The sequence below is a fragment of the Cystoisospora suis genome (assembly GCF_002600585.1).
Source record: "Cystoisospora suis strain Wien I chromosome Unknown contig_1618, whole genome shotgun sequence".
In the NCBI taxonomy this organism is placed as follows: domain Eukaryota; phylum Apicomplexa; class Conoidasida; order Eucoccidiorida; family Sarcocystidae; genus Cystoisospora; species Cystoisospora suis.
In genome coordinates this window covers 1-14,280 of record NW_027154418.1, presented here as the reverse complement: position 1 = coordinate 14,280, position 14,280 = coordinate 1, and the positions used below count along the sequence as shown (strand labels likewise).

Sequence of the window (14,280 nt, the reverse complement as noted above, 5' to 3'; positions counted from 1 at the left end):
ATCTATCGTTATTCTATCTATCTATCTATCTCTTTATCTATCTATCTATCTATCTATCTCTTCTCTTATCTATCTATCTATCTATCAATCTATCTATCACTCATCAATCCATCTTTAATCCATTTATTTTTCTATATCCAGCTACATGATCGAAAAGAACCTCAGGTGTATATACACCTAGTAAAGCCTTCATGAAGTGAGTCATACCTGGAGACAGACATATGATATCCATCCCTGGAAGTGAAGAAAAGGCGGAAGAAATGTGAAAATGCTTCTTCTTCTTCTTTCTCTTTTCTTCTTCCTCTTCTTTCTCTTTATCTTGTTGATACCATGGAAATTGTTTATCATGAGCGGCTTCGAGTAGAGCTTCCGCAGCTACCTGGAGTTGCGCTTGCACGGACAAGACGTCTTCCCTCGATGGGAGAAATACAAGCACATCTCCAACAGGCAGAGAGTAAGAAGAACACACTTCTCTCTCAGACATATGCAAGGAGAGAACTGCAAAGGAAAGAAAAAAGAAATAGATCGAAAGAATGTACGTATGTCTACATGCATGAATCTATCTATCCATCTATCTATCTATTTATCTATCTATCTATCTTTGGTGTATCTCTCTATCTCTCTCTCTCGTTGTTCTCTCCTTCTCCTATCTCATACCAGACAAGAGACGCGCATAACCTCATATATATATATATACACACCTATATATATAAACATATGTATACGTATATACCGTTTACTGACAAAGACACATGTATGCACTTACTTTCTTCTCATTACGTACTTATATGTCTACAGATATGTCTATAGATACATATAGACATATCTATATATACATATATGTACAGGCAGATATAGATCTACACATATACGTATATCATACGTAAGCACATATATCTGCACATCTCCTTCTCCATAGATAGATGTATAGATATCATTTGCTGATAGAGAGAGAAACTTTTTCCATCGTTCTTGTTCTTCTTCTTTTAATACGCCGACTAATGTAAGTGATCTTTGCATGCACGTTCTGTTCCTTCGAGTGAGATGAACAACTTCGCCCTTCCGCCCCAACGTCACCGAGCACGGGACTTCGATCTCTTTCCTCTCTCTTCTTGACTAGATGATGCACATCATTCTTCTTTTTCTTCTTCTTCTCTCTGAAAGCGACCTGTTCGTCACTTCAGCGCTGACTAGTCACCTGCTTGGACGACGGTGTTGACTAGGGAAGAAGAAGAAGAGAAGCGAAGATAGGAAATAGAGACGGGATAGAGAGGCTCTTCCACAGAGAGAATAAGAGGAGAGAACCATCTTCTCTTATGACAGCAGCTGAAAGAGGAAGAAGAAGAAGAAGAGAAGAAAACGCTTTTCGTAGCTAACGAGCTCCCTCCCGAGCTTTCCCTCTTCTTCTTCCTCTTCTTCTCCTTTTCAGCTATTGCTCGACTTTCGTCTACTTCGCTTAGACTTTCTCTAGACTGTTCAAGTTGAGAAAGAGACAAGTTCTCTTTTGAAGGACAGAAAGCAGGGGGAGAAGTAGGAGAAAGAGAAGTAGAAGAAAAAGAAGAGAGAGAAGTCGGACAAGAAGAAGAAGAAAGGAGAGCAGTATCTTGTTGGGGAGATCTGATAGGAGGAGGAAGAGGGGGAGCAGGTATTCTTCTTTTCTTTACCGTTCTTTCCCTTTCATCTTCCCTTTCATGTCTTTCTGTAATGTTCTCGTCTTCTTTCTCTTTCGTTTTGGTCTGATTTATCGTCTGCGGTTGCCCTTCTCTCTCCTCTTCGTCGTCCTCGTGACTGTCCGGAAGAGAAGAAGGAGGGGAAGCTTCATGCACTCCCGCGGACTCAAAAGAAAGAATCGGAAAGTCTAACACATCTCTTCTTCTCTTCTCTCTTTCTTCTTCTTCTCCTCGTTCTCTCCTCTCTAGATCTCTTCTTCTTCTCTCTTCGTAACCCTCTTCTTCTTCTTCATCTCCATCGACTCCTCCTCTTCCCGTCTTTTCTTCTTCTTTTCCTCTTTCCTCTTGCTCTATCAACACTCGTCGAACTGCCTGCCTTTCTCTTTCAACTATCTCTTCGTCTTCATGCATCTCTTCTTCTCCCTCTTCTCTATCTCGCACAACGAGACTTCTGTTTCTCCAAGAGGAGGAAAGTATCACACTGCATTTCCCTGTCGATTCTCTCAAGGTCTTCTCGAAGGCCTCTATCTTTCGCCGTTGCATCTTAACAGCTCTTCTTCTTGCCGTGGTCTTCTTCCCTTTTCGACTTCCTCTCCTCATCTTTGTCTCTTCTTCTTCTCCTCCTCCGTACTGCAGAAGAGCAGCTTGATGGATCGCTTCACGAAGAGACCTTTCACGTACCATAGGGAGAGGCTGGAGAAGAGAGTCGCGAAGAGAATCGGAAGGCGGAGACAGAGAAGGCGTCTTTCGCCTATCTTTTTCCTCGTTCTCACCCCTTCTTCCTTGACGAGGAGAATAAGAAGGAGAAGAGGAAGAAGAAGAAAGAAGAGGAGGAGGCACAAGAGGGAAAGCTCTTCTTGAGGTGATCGACGGATGAACCGAAGAAGAAGAGGAAGAGGAAGAAGAAGGAGAGATAGAAGGAAACAAAGGAAGTAGAGACGCACCTTTCTGTGATGTCTGAAAAGAAGAGACAGAGGAAGAATCCAAGAGAAAACTCTCGTCATCTTCTTTATCTTCGCCTTCTCGTGAAGCACACCCCTGCACTACCGAGGAGGAAGAAGAAGAGATCCTATCTTTTCTACGTGGGTTTGCGAGGAGCTTTTCTTCTTCTTCTTCACTACTGCTGAGAAGACTAACGTAGGAGAGATCTTTCCTCCCTTCTTTCTCCTGAGGAGAAGAAAAAGAGAGATGTTTCTTATACTCTTCCGCTTCGACATGAGGAGGAAAGAGATGAACATCATGAGCTTTCTCTTCTTCATTCTCTTCTTTCTTCACCTTCATTTTCTTCTTCTTTTTCTTTTTCTTCTTCTCCTTCTTTTTCTTCTTATCCTTCTTTCTTTTCTTCTTCTTTTCCTTCTCGTCATTAGAGTCACTGCGTTTCTTCTTCTTTCTTTCTCCGCTAAAAGAAAAGGCAGACAAAGAAGATTCTCCTCTTCGCTTTCTCTCTTGCGAGTCCCTCCTTCTTTTATCTTCTTCATCTTCTTCTTTCTCGGAGACATCACTAGGTGAGCTGAGAGGAGACTCCGAAGATTCTTCTTCTACGGAAGATGAAGAAGAAGAAGAGAGTGAACTCGTATCAGAGAGACAGACAACTATAGGAGATTCTCTCTTACGAGGAATGAGAGAGGGAAGAGGTAAGACACATTCCTCGCCGTCAATCCCTCGCTCATCCTCTTTCTTCTTTCTTTCTCGTTCTTCTTCGTTCTCCTCTTCAACAACGTGCTTCTCTTCTTCTTCCTTCTTGGTCTGCTTCTCCTCTCCCTCTGCGTGAAACCTTTCAGTCACCTTCTCTCTTTTCTGTGTATCTCTGGAGCTTTTCTCCTCTTCTCTTCTTTTTATATCTTCTACTCTCTCTGTCTTCATATCAGGTGTATGTATAGCTCGACGATGGCCGTCTGACTTCTTGCTTTCTTTCACGAAAGAAATATCTTCTCTTTCCTCTATCTTCCCTTCTTCCTTTTCCTCTCTCTCTTCTTCTTCTTCTTCTCTTTTCTTTCTTTCGTCTCCTTCCTCGGCCCTCCGGATTTGCGAAGAAGAAGATTCTTTAGAAGGGCGAAACGCCACTTGTGTTGTTCTCCCATATGCGAGGGCATGTAGGTGAGCTAGCTCATCAGTATTGTAAGCACATGATCCATCTGCGCGTATATCCCATCGACGCAATCGAGGCTGCTGTGAACAAAGAGAAGAAGGAAGAGAAGAAGAAGAAGGTCTCTCCTTCTCTCTTTCTTTCTTCTTCTTCTCTTCTTCCTGGGGACTTGATTGAAGGAGAGGTACACACGCAGTAGTAGTAGTAGCAGAAGAAGAAGAGTAGGGGGGATGACGACGTGCTTCCTTAGAACGAAGAAAAAAAGAAGAAGAGGAGTAAGCTCCTACAGGAGAATCGAAGGGAGGGGAAGAAGAAGAGGAAGAAGTATGATGATTATTCATCAGTTCTCGTTCTTCTTTCTCTTCTCTTGATGCGATTCCAGAGAAGATAAATCTTTCCTTTCTTGCAGATTCTCCTGTCACATGACTTCCTTCCTCCGCACCTGCTTCTTCTTCGTCTTTTCTTGTATCCGCCTCGCCTTTTCTTCTTCTTCCTCCTCTCACACCTGCCTCTTCTTCATCTTCTTCTCTTCTCTTCTCATTCATCTCTTCCTCTTCTCCTGCAATAAGGAAGCCCTTCCTTATCAACTCCGCAAAACTCTCTCTCTTCCCCCTACCCTTCTGCATCTTGTCTCTCAGTGCTTCTTCTTCGTCTCCTCCTCTGCCTTCCTCATCAGGGAGCAGAAAGACGACGCGAAGAAAGACGTTTTTACTTAACACTTTCCTTAAGAGAGATAGAGTCAAATCCACGAAAGAAGACCTATATCTCTGCACTTCAACGAAGAGAACACTGCATTCTAGTAAGAGGGGATCTCTTAGGAAATGCCGAAGAAAGAGAGAAAACGTCGTGAAGAGAAGTGCGGTCTTCTGTAGATTCACATGAAAGTTCAAGCGAACCGCCACCCCTACTTCATCTCCTAGAGGAGACCGCCGTGCTGCGGCAACTTCTTTAGCTGCGCAGAGAGCTGTTTGACGTCGCTGAAGAACGACAAGCATCTTCTGAGGTATAGAACGATAGACCCGAGGAAGGAGAGAAGAAGAAGAAGGAGAGGGAAGAGAAGGAGGAGGAGGAGGAGAAGAGGAAGAAGATGGACCGGGAGGTTTGAGAGAAGATGAAGAAGGAGGAGGAGGGTTGAAGGAGGACGGGGGATGTTTCCGAGCAAAGAGAGAAGAAGCTCGCAAGGCATTCTTAAGACTTTTACTTCTTTCTTCAACAGTCGAAGAAAGAGATGAAGAAGATTGAGAAGAGGAAGAAGAGAGATCGGGTGGAAGGTAACCTAAACGTCTTTCGATATCTCGTGCTATCTCTTTCGCTTTCTGAAGCGGTGTGATCGAGTGATCAGACCTTTCCTTCAGACTTGTCTTATCAGGGAAAGAATCTTCTTTACATTGACCTCTCCTAGGGTCTTGTTCTTCTTCATATTTGCTACCATGGCTCGAACCTGAGAAAGACAAACCAAAATGTCTTCCTCTTCTTCTCTCTTCTTCTTCTCCTCCATGATCCTTCTGTGTTGCTCTTCTTCTGCTTCTCTCCTCATCACTCCAAAACTGTCTTTCGCTTATGCGCCCTTCACTGCCTCTTCTATTCTTCTTTTTCTCTTCTTCCTCGTCCTTTTCTGTCTCCGCCCGTAACTCTCCATATTCGTCTCTCTCATGTCTCGCCATCTGCTCTACTTCTTCTCCGTTTCTTTCTTTTCTTCTTTGCTCTTCATCTTCTCTCACAGAGGAACACACTGGACAGGAAGAGAAAGAAGAAGAGGAAGAAGTCGAAGAAAAGAATGTCGATGCTAGAGAAGCATCGACACCCCTCGCACGCGCCCATCCTGCTTCAAGAAAGAGCCACGGGAGATACACTAGGCAACGACCGCCTCCGCTACCTCCTTCAGCCCCCCCTACAAGAAGAAGAATACGACGGCACTGGACAGCGTAAAGAAGAGAAAGCTGCAGATGAAGAAGAAGAGGCGAGGGAGGTAGGAGACTACCGCACCCTTCGAAAGACCTTTCAGAAAGCTTCGAGGAAACATCTGCTTCATTTCGATGGAGAGATGAAGGTAAAGAAGAAGAAGAAAAGAAAGAAGAAGAAGTTAGCCAGGGAGCAGGGAAAGACGGGAAGGAAAGAGAAGATGTTCTCGTTGAAGAGGAGGGAAGAGAAGATGAAGAGGAAGAGAAAGAAGAAGTGGAAGAGCCATTGTTGTTACTTGAGTGCAGAGGATGAAGAACGGAGTGAGGCGGCATGTGTTTTGAGACTGAAAGCCCCCGAGAATGAGGTGTATATACACCCGAGCCCAGAAGTTAGAGAAGATGAGATTTGATAGACAAGTACGAATTCTCCCTGCAACACAGGAAAGAAAGACAGCGAGACTAAAGGAAGAAAGAAAGAAGAAAAGTAAGTATTTTAAAGAAAGAGCCTTGAAAAGATGAAGGAGAGGGAAACAGGACAGATGTAGACACCAAACAACAAAAGCCGGAATAGGGCGAGAACACAGGAACGAGATACCTCTAGTATTCAGGTGTACATACACTTGGACATCTTAAACGAGACATAAGGATTCTTGTGTACCATCACCTGCGTTTCTCTAGCACGGGCAATAGAGACTGTGTAGTTCTCTCTCTCTGCCTCTCCCAGGTAGGAAGGGAGAAAGGCAGGGTGGAACCCGCAACAAGAAAGAAAGATCGAGAGAAGGATAGACAGAAAAGAAGGAATGGAGGTATCACATACACTCCTTCGTCAAAAGAGAGAGAGGTCGACTGTTGTACTTCTCGATACATCTCTCTATCTCTCTCAGTCTGTCAGAATCTTCCATCTATCGGACTCTCTCTTTCTCGCGCTAGATCAATGGTCAATGCATGCATGCATGCTACATGCAAATGCATGCGCTGGCCGTTGTATACATGCTCGTTTTCTTTTTTTTCCTTCTTTTCCGGAATGAAGACGGGACAGACGAAAAGAACCTTCTTCGTATCATAACAGAAGGACAGACCTCTCTCTTTCCCCAGCCATCCATCAGAATACAGAATTAACGTATCTTCTTCATTCTGGTGGAAAAAGTCTTCTCTTTCTTCTCTCCTTTTTCCTTTCGTTTCTTACACCTCATACAGTGTCTCCTTCCCCTCTACGAGCTATGGAAGCTTCAAACACTTCTTCTCTCTTTTCGTCTTTCCAATTTTCAAACTTTATTTCTTTTCTTCACCTCACGAATGTGCAAGGTAGAATATCTTCTTCTTAGGCGTCTTCATGATGAGAGTTTCCTGAGAACCTTGTCTTCGCTCGTTCCTGCATTCGCTTCTTCTTCCCTTTCTCCTTGCTAGAGAGGGTACCTTTCTATTTTCTCCTCCATCGACTACAGATAGGGTTCCTAAGATCTTCTCTTCCTCGCTTTATTCTTCTACTTGACCCCTTCTCTATCTCTCTTTCTCCCCTTCTTTCTTCAGTCCTTCCCCGTGTCTACCTTTCCTGTCTTCTTCTTTCTCTTCGTGTCTACTGGCTACACACACGCAGCAACATGACGCCTATCCCCCGGTAAAAAGAAGGCTTCTTTTCCTTCTTCTTCTTGCTTCCTTTCATCTTCTAGCTATCTTTGTAGCTAGCTCTGTCTCCTCGTCCGCTCCTCCTCTCCTTCTCTCTCCTAGTCTTTCTTTCATCATGTGGTCGTTACCGCCTCGCTTTTTTGTCTCAGAAAGGAGAAGAGGATTTGTGACTCTTCTCCACATTGAGATAAAGAAGAGGAGAAAGACACACGAGAAGTTTCTCAGTGAAGAGGGACTGCTTTCTTCTCTTGAGTGTACAAGAAAGAAGAAGAGACGGAAAGAACAAGGGTATGAAGAAACGCCGAGGAGGCTTCGCAGAGAGAGAAGAGGAGAGGAAGAAGAAAAAGGAGACAGAATTTTCCTTCTCTCTTCTTCGTCGTCTTCTCCTGCTTTTCTTCGTTTCTCAAGAAGGTTTTGTTCTTCCTCATCTTCTCTCTCAAAGTGTCCCGTGAAGGAAGAGAAGTCTATCCTTTCTCTAGATCTAACTAGGAACCCGTCGCACGTTAAACAAGTTGGTCTCTTTGATAGCTGTCCTTCTTCTCCTTCTTTCTCAAAGACTTCTCTCTCTTCTCCTTCTCCTCTCCTCCCTTCTTCTCTTTTGTCACATCGTCTCTCTTCTTCAGTTCTTCCTTCTCTTCCAAGCTCTTCCTGTGCTCCCTCCCTTGCTTCGTCTTCTTCTTCTTCTCTTTGCTCTCATCGCCTCCTTTCTTCATCTCTCTCTCTTCACCTCTTCACCTCGTCTTTCTCGTTCACTTCATCTTCTTCTCCTCCTCCTCCTCCCCGACAGTCTTCTTCTCCTTCTTCTTTTCAGAGAAGATACACGAAGAGAAGCTCCGTAATGGAAGAAGACTTTGACGGCCCTATACGCTCAGGACAGGAAGCGAAAGACGACAGGTATGAACATACAACGTGAAGATGAAGAAGATGAAGAAGAGAAGGATACAAAAGATTATGAAGAAAAGGAGAAAAGCGGATACTTCTTTCTTCTTCGTCTCCCTCTTCGTTTTCTTTCTTTCTCTCTCTTCTTCTTTTCAGATTGCATCTATACTCTCTGAAGATGCAGATCTCTTTCATGGAGAGAAGAAGATGAAGTTGTCCTCACCATCCTTAGCATAAGAAGAAGAGAAAGAGAGAGGAGGTGTTGTATGTAGGGTATACGCAGGCATGCACGTTTGAATCAAAAGGAAAGAAGAGGGAGAGTATCGACTCTAGCCTAGTTAGCCTACGACACTCCTCTGGATAGTCTTCTGTCGTATCTTCTGTCTATGTAAATATCTGTATATATATGTCTATATCTACGTAGCTGTATCTATCTCTGTGTATGTCGGAGGGACAAAGGAGATTGCCTTCCTCTCTCTTCGGACATGTTTCATTGAGACAAAGAAATCTTTCGCATCTACGGGTATTTCTACCTGTCATCTATCTCTCTATCTGAGGTATACCTGAAGGGATCTATTCTTCTTTGGATAGGTATGTGTGTATCTATTTTTCTCTTCTCTTTCTCCAAATTTATTTCCGTCTATTCATCTCTAGGCTCTCATCTGTCTCTTCATGTTCGCCTTCCATCTTTCTATTTGTCTGTCTTCAGTATATATCCATGTATATACTGACCTCTACCTACGTCCTGGTCTATCTCTCTATCTCTATCTCTGTGCCTAGCTCCATTTATCTCTTTCTCGATGAATGTCTGTCTTTCCCTCGCTCTCTCTGTATAGACAGGGGGTGCGGTTTCCCTTACCTGTATGTTGTCCCTTCTCTTTCTCATGTCCTGCAAGAAGCATCTCTTGTCTCCTGTCTCCGGCAACGCAAAATAGCAAGTCTTTCCTCTTCTTCTTTTGCTTGATCTCTCTCAACTCTTTCTTCTTTTTCTTCTCTTTCTCTCTCTATCTTATCTTTCTTTCTCTGTCTGTCTCATAGGCACGCCTGGTTCGATTCAGTTCATCCTCTTCCTCCTGGGGGTCCTAGCTGGATGAATCGATACTATGGATATTTAGGAAGAATTCGATCTTCTTCTTCATCTAAATCTTCTTCTTCACCCGCCCCGAGTATAAGCCGAGAGCTAGACTGGGATAGTCGACGTGTGTTCTTGGGAGGCCATGTCGTTCCATACAAATTTCGGATAAGTGATATACCTTCCTCTGCTCATGGCCATAGGTAAGACAGACACATAGATACAGTCAAAATAGATAGATAGATCAAAGATAGATTAAAGAAAGATAGATAGATAGGTTTAAGATAGATTTAAGATAGAGACATGGGTATAGAGATGTATCGGTATATGTATACAGAGAGAGAGATACATATTTACCAAGACGACCTATTGAATCTTGCGAAAGAATAAAGAGCTGAGAAAATTGAGGAAGAAGTGAAACAGAAGAGAAACAAGGAGAGCGTCGGTTTCTTCTGTATATAGATAGACATCTATACATAGATAGATACCATATGTCTATATATTTTCCAAGAACGGCGGACTTCCCTTTTACGATGTAGCGATGAGTCAACAAGTGACGAGAGAAGAAGAGGGCAGAAGGAAAGGCGTTTAGCAGTTTTCTGTCTCTTCTTTTCTCTCTCTTCCCTTTCTTCTTTTCCCATCTTTAGGGAGTCGAATACACTTCTCTTTCTTTCTCTTCCTCTTCGTTCGCCACCTTCCATTACACCTCTCTAATTACCGCCTGGGCGATTCACTTCACATGCGCATACACAGCTGTACATACAGAGATAGATACATAGATAGACTAAAGATAAATAGATAGATAGACGTTTCTCTATTCATTATATGTATATATCTACTGACACGCGCGTTTGCGAGAAGAGCTATGATTGGTCTTGGACGGTGTTCGATCTACGGATTGAAGGTGATAAGCCTTTCTCCTTCTCTCTGTCTTTAGCTCTCTCGTCTCGAGGCGTCGAAAACATTATCTAGCGCTCTATCTACTCTATGGCCACGTTTGTCCGTATGTGTATATATGAGTAGTGTACATGTGTATATGGGGGGGATACATAGGTAGTGTACATGTATATATCTGTATAGACATGGATGTCCAGTGTGTAGATGCTCTCATGTCTTTTAGGTGTATAGCACTCTTTCTGCCGAAGTCGACTCTCCTTCTTTGACTTTTCTCCTCTTCCTTTGTCTTTCCCTTCTATCTTCTTTCTTTCTGTTTTTCTTCTCCTCTTTCTCTTTTCTTCCTTTTCTCTGTCTCATATCTTTTCTTGTCCTGTCGTTAGACCTCCATCTGAGCGCTTAGGTGTTTTGAATCGACAGACAGATCCTACACTCGAGTACACAGACTTCTCTCAGAATCGATTCCCTGTGTTGAATACAGCTGAAAATTTCCGCTACTGGAAGGTAAGGCAAACAGTGCATACCCGAAATGAAGAAGCAGTCTTCTCTCTCTCTCTTCTTCTCTCTTTAGCTCTTTTTCTCTTCTCTCCTGTCTGCAGAGAATCTTGACGAATGGGGGGCATAAAAAGAATAGAATAGTTACCAGGATAGAGGGAAGAGAAGGAAGGTTTGCATTGGATAGAAAGAAAATGAGAATCTCTCACCTGGCATGGAAGAGAAGGTGAAAAGAAGAAGAAGAGGAATAGACGACTATTCTCGGTAACACGTGACCTCCTTATCCTTCTCTCTGTCTGTCTACGTGTCTATCTCTCTTTCGCTCTATGATGAGAGACTCCCCGTGAACGGGAGGAGAAGCTAAAGCAACTATCTCAGGAAGTTGAGAAGAGTTTGGAAAGAAGTCCAAGCAAAAAAGGATGAGGATTTTTCGCTCAACACGCTCTTGTCTTAAGACGAATCATCTGAGTGGACATGTCCTTAAAGAGAGTCGTCTAAAAAGTAAGGGCTATCTATCATTTGGTTCGATGCACAGTCACAATAGTCTTATTACCTATGTTCCTGCCAATAGCTCTTGTTCACAATTCCAACAAGCTACACAGGGCTTGAGGGAGGACTCGGATCAGACTCTTATAGAACTTTATTCCTTTTCTTCTTCTTCAACTGTCTTTCCTTTCTCTCTTCTTTCTCTTTCTCTGTCTTTGTTCTCTATCAGGACCGCGGCATAGATCGCGTACTTCCACGTGTCTTTCCAATTAAACTTCCGGCACATCGGCGTATCGATCCTCTTCTGCGTGAATATATCTACTTTCTTCATTCTCTTGATCCAGCAAGATTCTCTGAAAGAAAGCTAGGAGAAAGATATGGGTACGACGGGGACACATTCGATCTATTTATATCTATCTATCTAGCTAACTCTCTATATCTGTATATGTGTCTATTCATGTGGCTACCTACGTGTCTATCTGCCTGTTTTTCTATTTATCCAGCAGTCGTTCTGTCTGTGTGTATCTGTCGCTCTGTTTACTTATCTGTTGATCTGCTTGTGTATCTATCTGTCTAGATGCATCTATATCTGTCGCTATATATTGGTCTGCATCTATCATGTATGGTTTCTCGTACATTACTGAAGAGGGAGTGAGACAGAAAGAGAACCAGAGTATAGATTCGTACCCAGTTTCGTTGTACACATGTATCCATGATGAAGGCTGACGGCCCTCCTCTCGTCTCTTCGTTTCTCTTCTGTTCTGCTCTCTTCTAATCATCCTTCTTTCCACCCTGAAAGAAATCTCAAGTTTTTCTGTCCCTCTTGTATGCAGACTCAGGGAAAGAACAGTTCAACTGGTGCTTCGCGAGTTTTCTGTCGCCGAATTTCTTCGTCGAACAGAGTAGGGGCAGGCAAGAAAGAGAATAGAAGATAGTGGCCGGCTGAATGTACAGCTACCTGGCCGGGTGTACGTACAGCTACCTGGCTGTATATGTACAGCTACCTGGCTGTGTATGTACAGCTACCTAGGCTGGGTGCATGTATAGCTACCGTGGTCGGGTGTATATATAGTTAGCCGTGGTGGAGTGTATGTACAGCTACCTTGGCCGGGTGTATGTGCAGCTAGCTGCCCGGGTGTATGTACAGCTAGCTGCCCGGGTGTATGTACAGCTAGCTGCCCGGGTGTATGTACAGCTAGCTGCCGGGGTGTATGTATAGCTGCCTTGGCCGGGTGTATGTGCAGCTAACTAGCCGGCTGCCCGTGCAGCTAGTTTTAGCCTTGTGTATGTGCAGCTAGCTGAGCAAGTGTCTGCAGAGCGAGCTGGCCGGGTGGCTGCCCAGCTAGATGGCCGGGTGTACTTACAGCTAGCTGGCTGGGGTGTGTGCATTTACCTGGCCCTGGTGTAAGTACAAGTAGCTTGCCGGTGTATGTACAGCGAGCTCCCCGAGAAAGTGTACAGCTAGCTGGCCGGGTGTATGTACAGCTAGCTGGCCGGGTGTATGTACAGCTAGTTGGCCGGGTGTATGTACGGCTACCTGGCCGGGTGTATGTACACCTCCTGGCCCGGTGTGTGTACAGCTGGCCGGCCGGGTGTATGTATAGCTGCCTTGGCCGGGTGAATGCCCAAACTACCTTGGCTGGGTGCAGGTATAGCTATCTTAGCCGGGTGTATGTGTAGCTACCTTGGCCGGCTGGGTGTGCGGCTAGCTAGCCGGCTGCCCGTGCAGCTAGTTTTGGCCTGGTGTACGTACACCTACCTTGGCGGTGTGTATGTGCAGCTAGCTGGCCGAGTGCCTGCAGAGCGAGCTGGCCGGGTGTATGTACAGCTGCCTAAACAGGTGCTGCCCAACCAGGTGTATGTACGGTTACCTTAGCAGGGTGTATGTGTAGCTAGCTGCCCGGGTGTATGTACAGCTAGCTGCCCGGGTGTATGGACAGCTGCCTTGGCCAAATGCATGTACAGCTAGCTGGTCAGGTGTATGTACAGCTGGCAGGCCGGGTGTGTGTGCAGCTAGCAGGCCGGCTGTCTGCACAGCTTGCTGGCCGGGTGTATGTGCTTTTTCGTGGCTGGTGTATGTGCAAGTGGCTTGCCGGTGTATGTACAGCGAGCTCCCCGGGAAAGTGTACAGCTGGCCGGCCGGGTGTATGTACAGCTAGCCGGCCGGTTGTATGTACAGCCGCGTTTATGTGGTCTTTCTATGGAAGAGAGGGGGAGGAGTATGATGAGGGTTGAGGTGATGGAGATGCTGGCCTTTTCTGTCTTTCCTTTGGTGTATGGGTGCAATGTTTAGACTGGCTACTCCTACGACGCGTCGACTGTCACGAGAGAAATCAGTTCTCAAAGCAAAAGAAATTCTCTTTGGAACCAAGCTCGGTATGGACCAAACTCAAGAATAGCTTTCTTTCCTTTGTCGTCTTTTCCTTCCCTATGTTCGTTTTTTTCTTCTCTCCTCGTTCTTCTCTACCATTTTCTTCCTTATGCTCTTGTTACCCTCCTCTTTATCAGAGGTCCACGGTTTGTTCTGTACAAATTTCATTGGCATGGAGACGTCTGTCTAAGCAGTGCTTATAGTAGTTTCTTGGATGGAGAAGAATCAGCGGATAAGCAATGAACGAATGAATGAATGAATTGACTCTCTGCATGCGCATGCATGCATACCGTTAGAGTAAAGATTCTTCTCCTTGGACATGCTCCTCCTGACGATCTTTCCCCGTTTCCCTTTTCTTCTCCGGTCTTTTCTCGTCAGAGTCGTCTCCTTTTTTTTTCTTTCCCTGAGATCCTGGTTTCTCTATCTTTCATGCATCCTGAACGCCCTAATCAATCTTTCACATCACCATACACATAGAATGACAAAACGGTACCTAGCTGTGCAGCATAGCCACAGAAACACACCGCCTTCACAAGGTTCGAGAGAGATCTTCTTTCTTTCCTATCTCTCTCACTTTCTCTTTCCCGCTTTCTCTCTCTCTGTTTCTTTCTCTTCTCCGTTGCAAGGAGAACCGACACATCACTATCTACCGTGTGCTCAGGCAGGCGTTAATACTGCGCAAAAAAAACAAAGCCTTGTAGGATACGTATGTACACCTATATCAATATGCATGCATATACATCTATATATACGTATGTATATATATCTATTTAGCAGTGCATGTTGTGGGCTAGATGAGG

General features: G+C 44.5%; 2 protein-coding genes across 2 annotated transcripts; one reads left to right on the top strand and one right to left on the bottom strand.

The window, feature by feature from the left end:
* Positions 1-103: 103 nt before the first annotated feature.
* On the bottom strand, positions 104-6,468 carry CSUI_003566 (uncharacterized protein; the record flags this gene model as incomplete). Its single annotated transcript, XM_068063762.1, has 2 exons — positions 104-498; positions 1,199-6,468. A coding segment is annotated over one exon (207 nt), but the record flags the coding sequence as incomplete, so codon positions are not given.
* Positions 6,469-6,781: 313 nt separating this feature from the next.
* Positions 6,782-13,649, top strand: CSUI_003565 (uncharacterized protein). Its single transcript, XM_068063761.1, has 6 exons — positions 6,782-8,177; positions 9,201-9,437; positions 10,512-10,632; positions 11,339-11,490; positions 11,943-12,011; positions 13,403-13,649. The coding sequence occupies exons 1-6, from the start codon at positions 7,399-7,401 to the stop codon at positions 13,506-13,508; spliced, it is 1,464 nt and encodes a 487-aa protein (XP_067924262.1). The 5' UTR covers positions 6,782-7,398; the 3' UTR covers positions 13,509-13,649.
* The last annotated feature ends 631 nt before the right edge of the window (positions 13,650-14,280 follow it).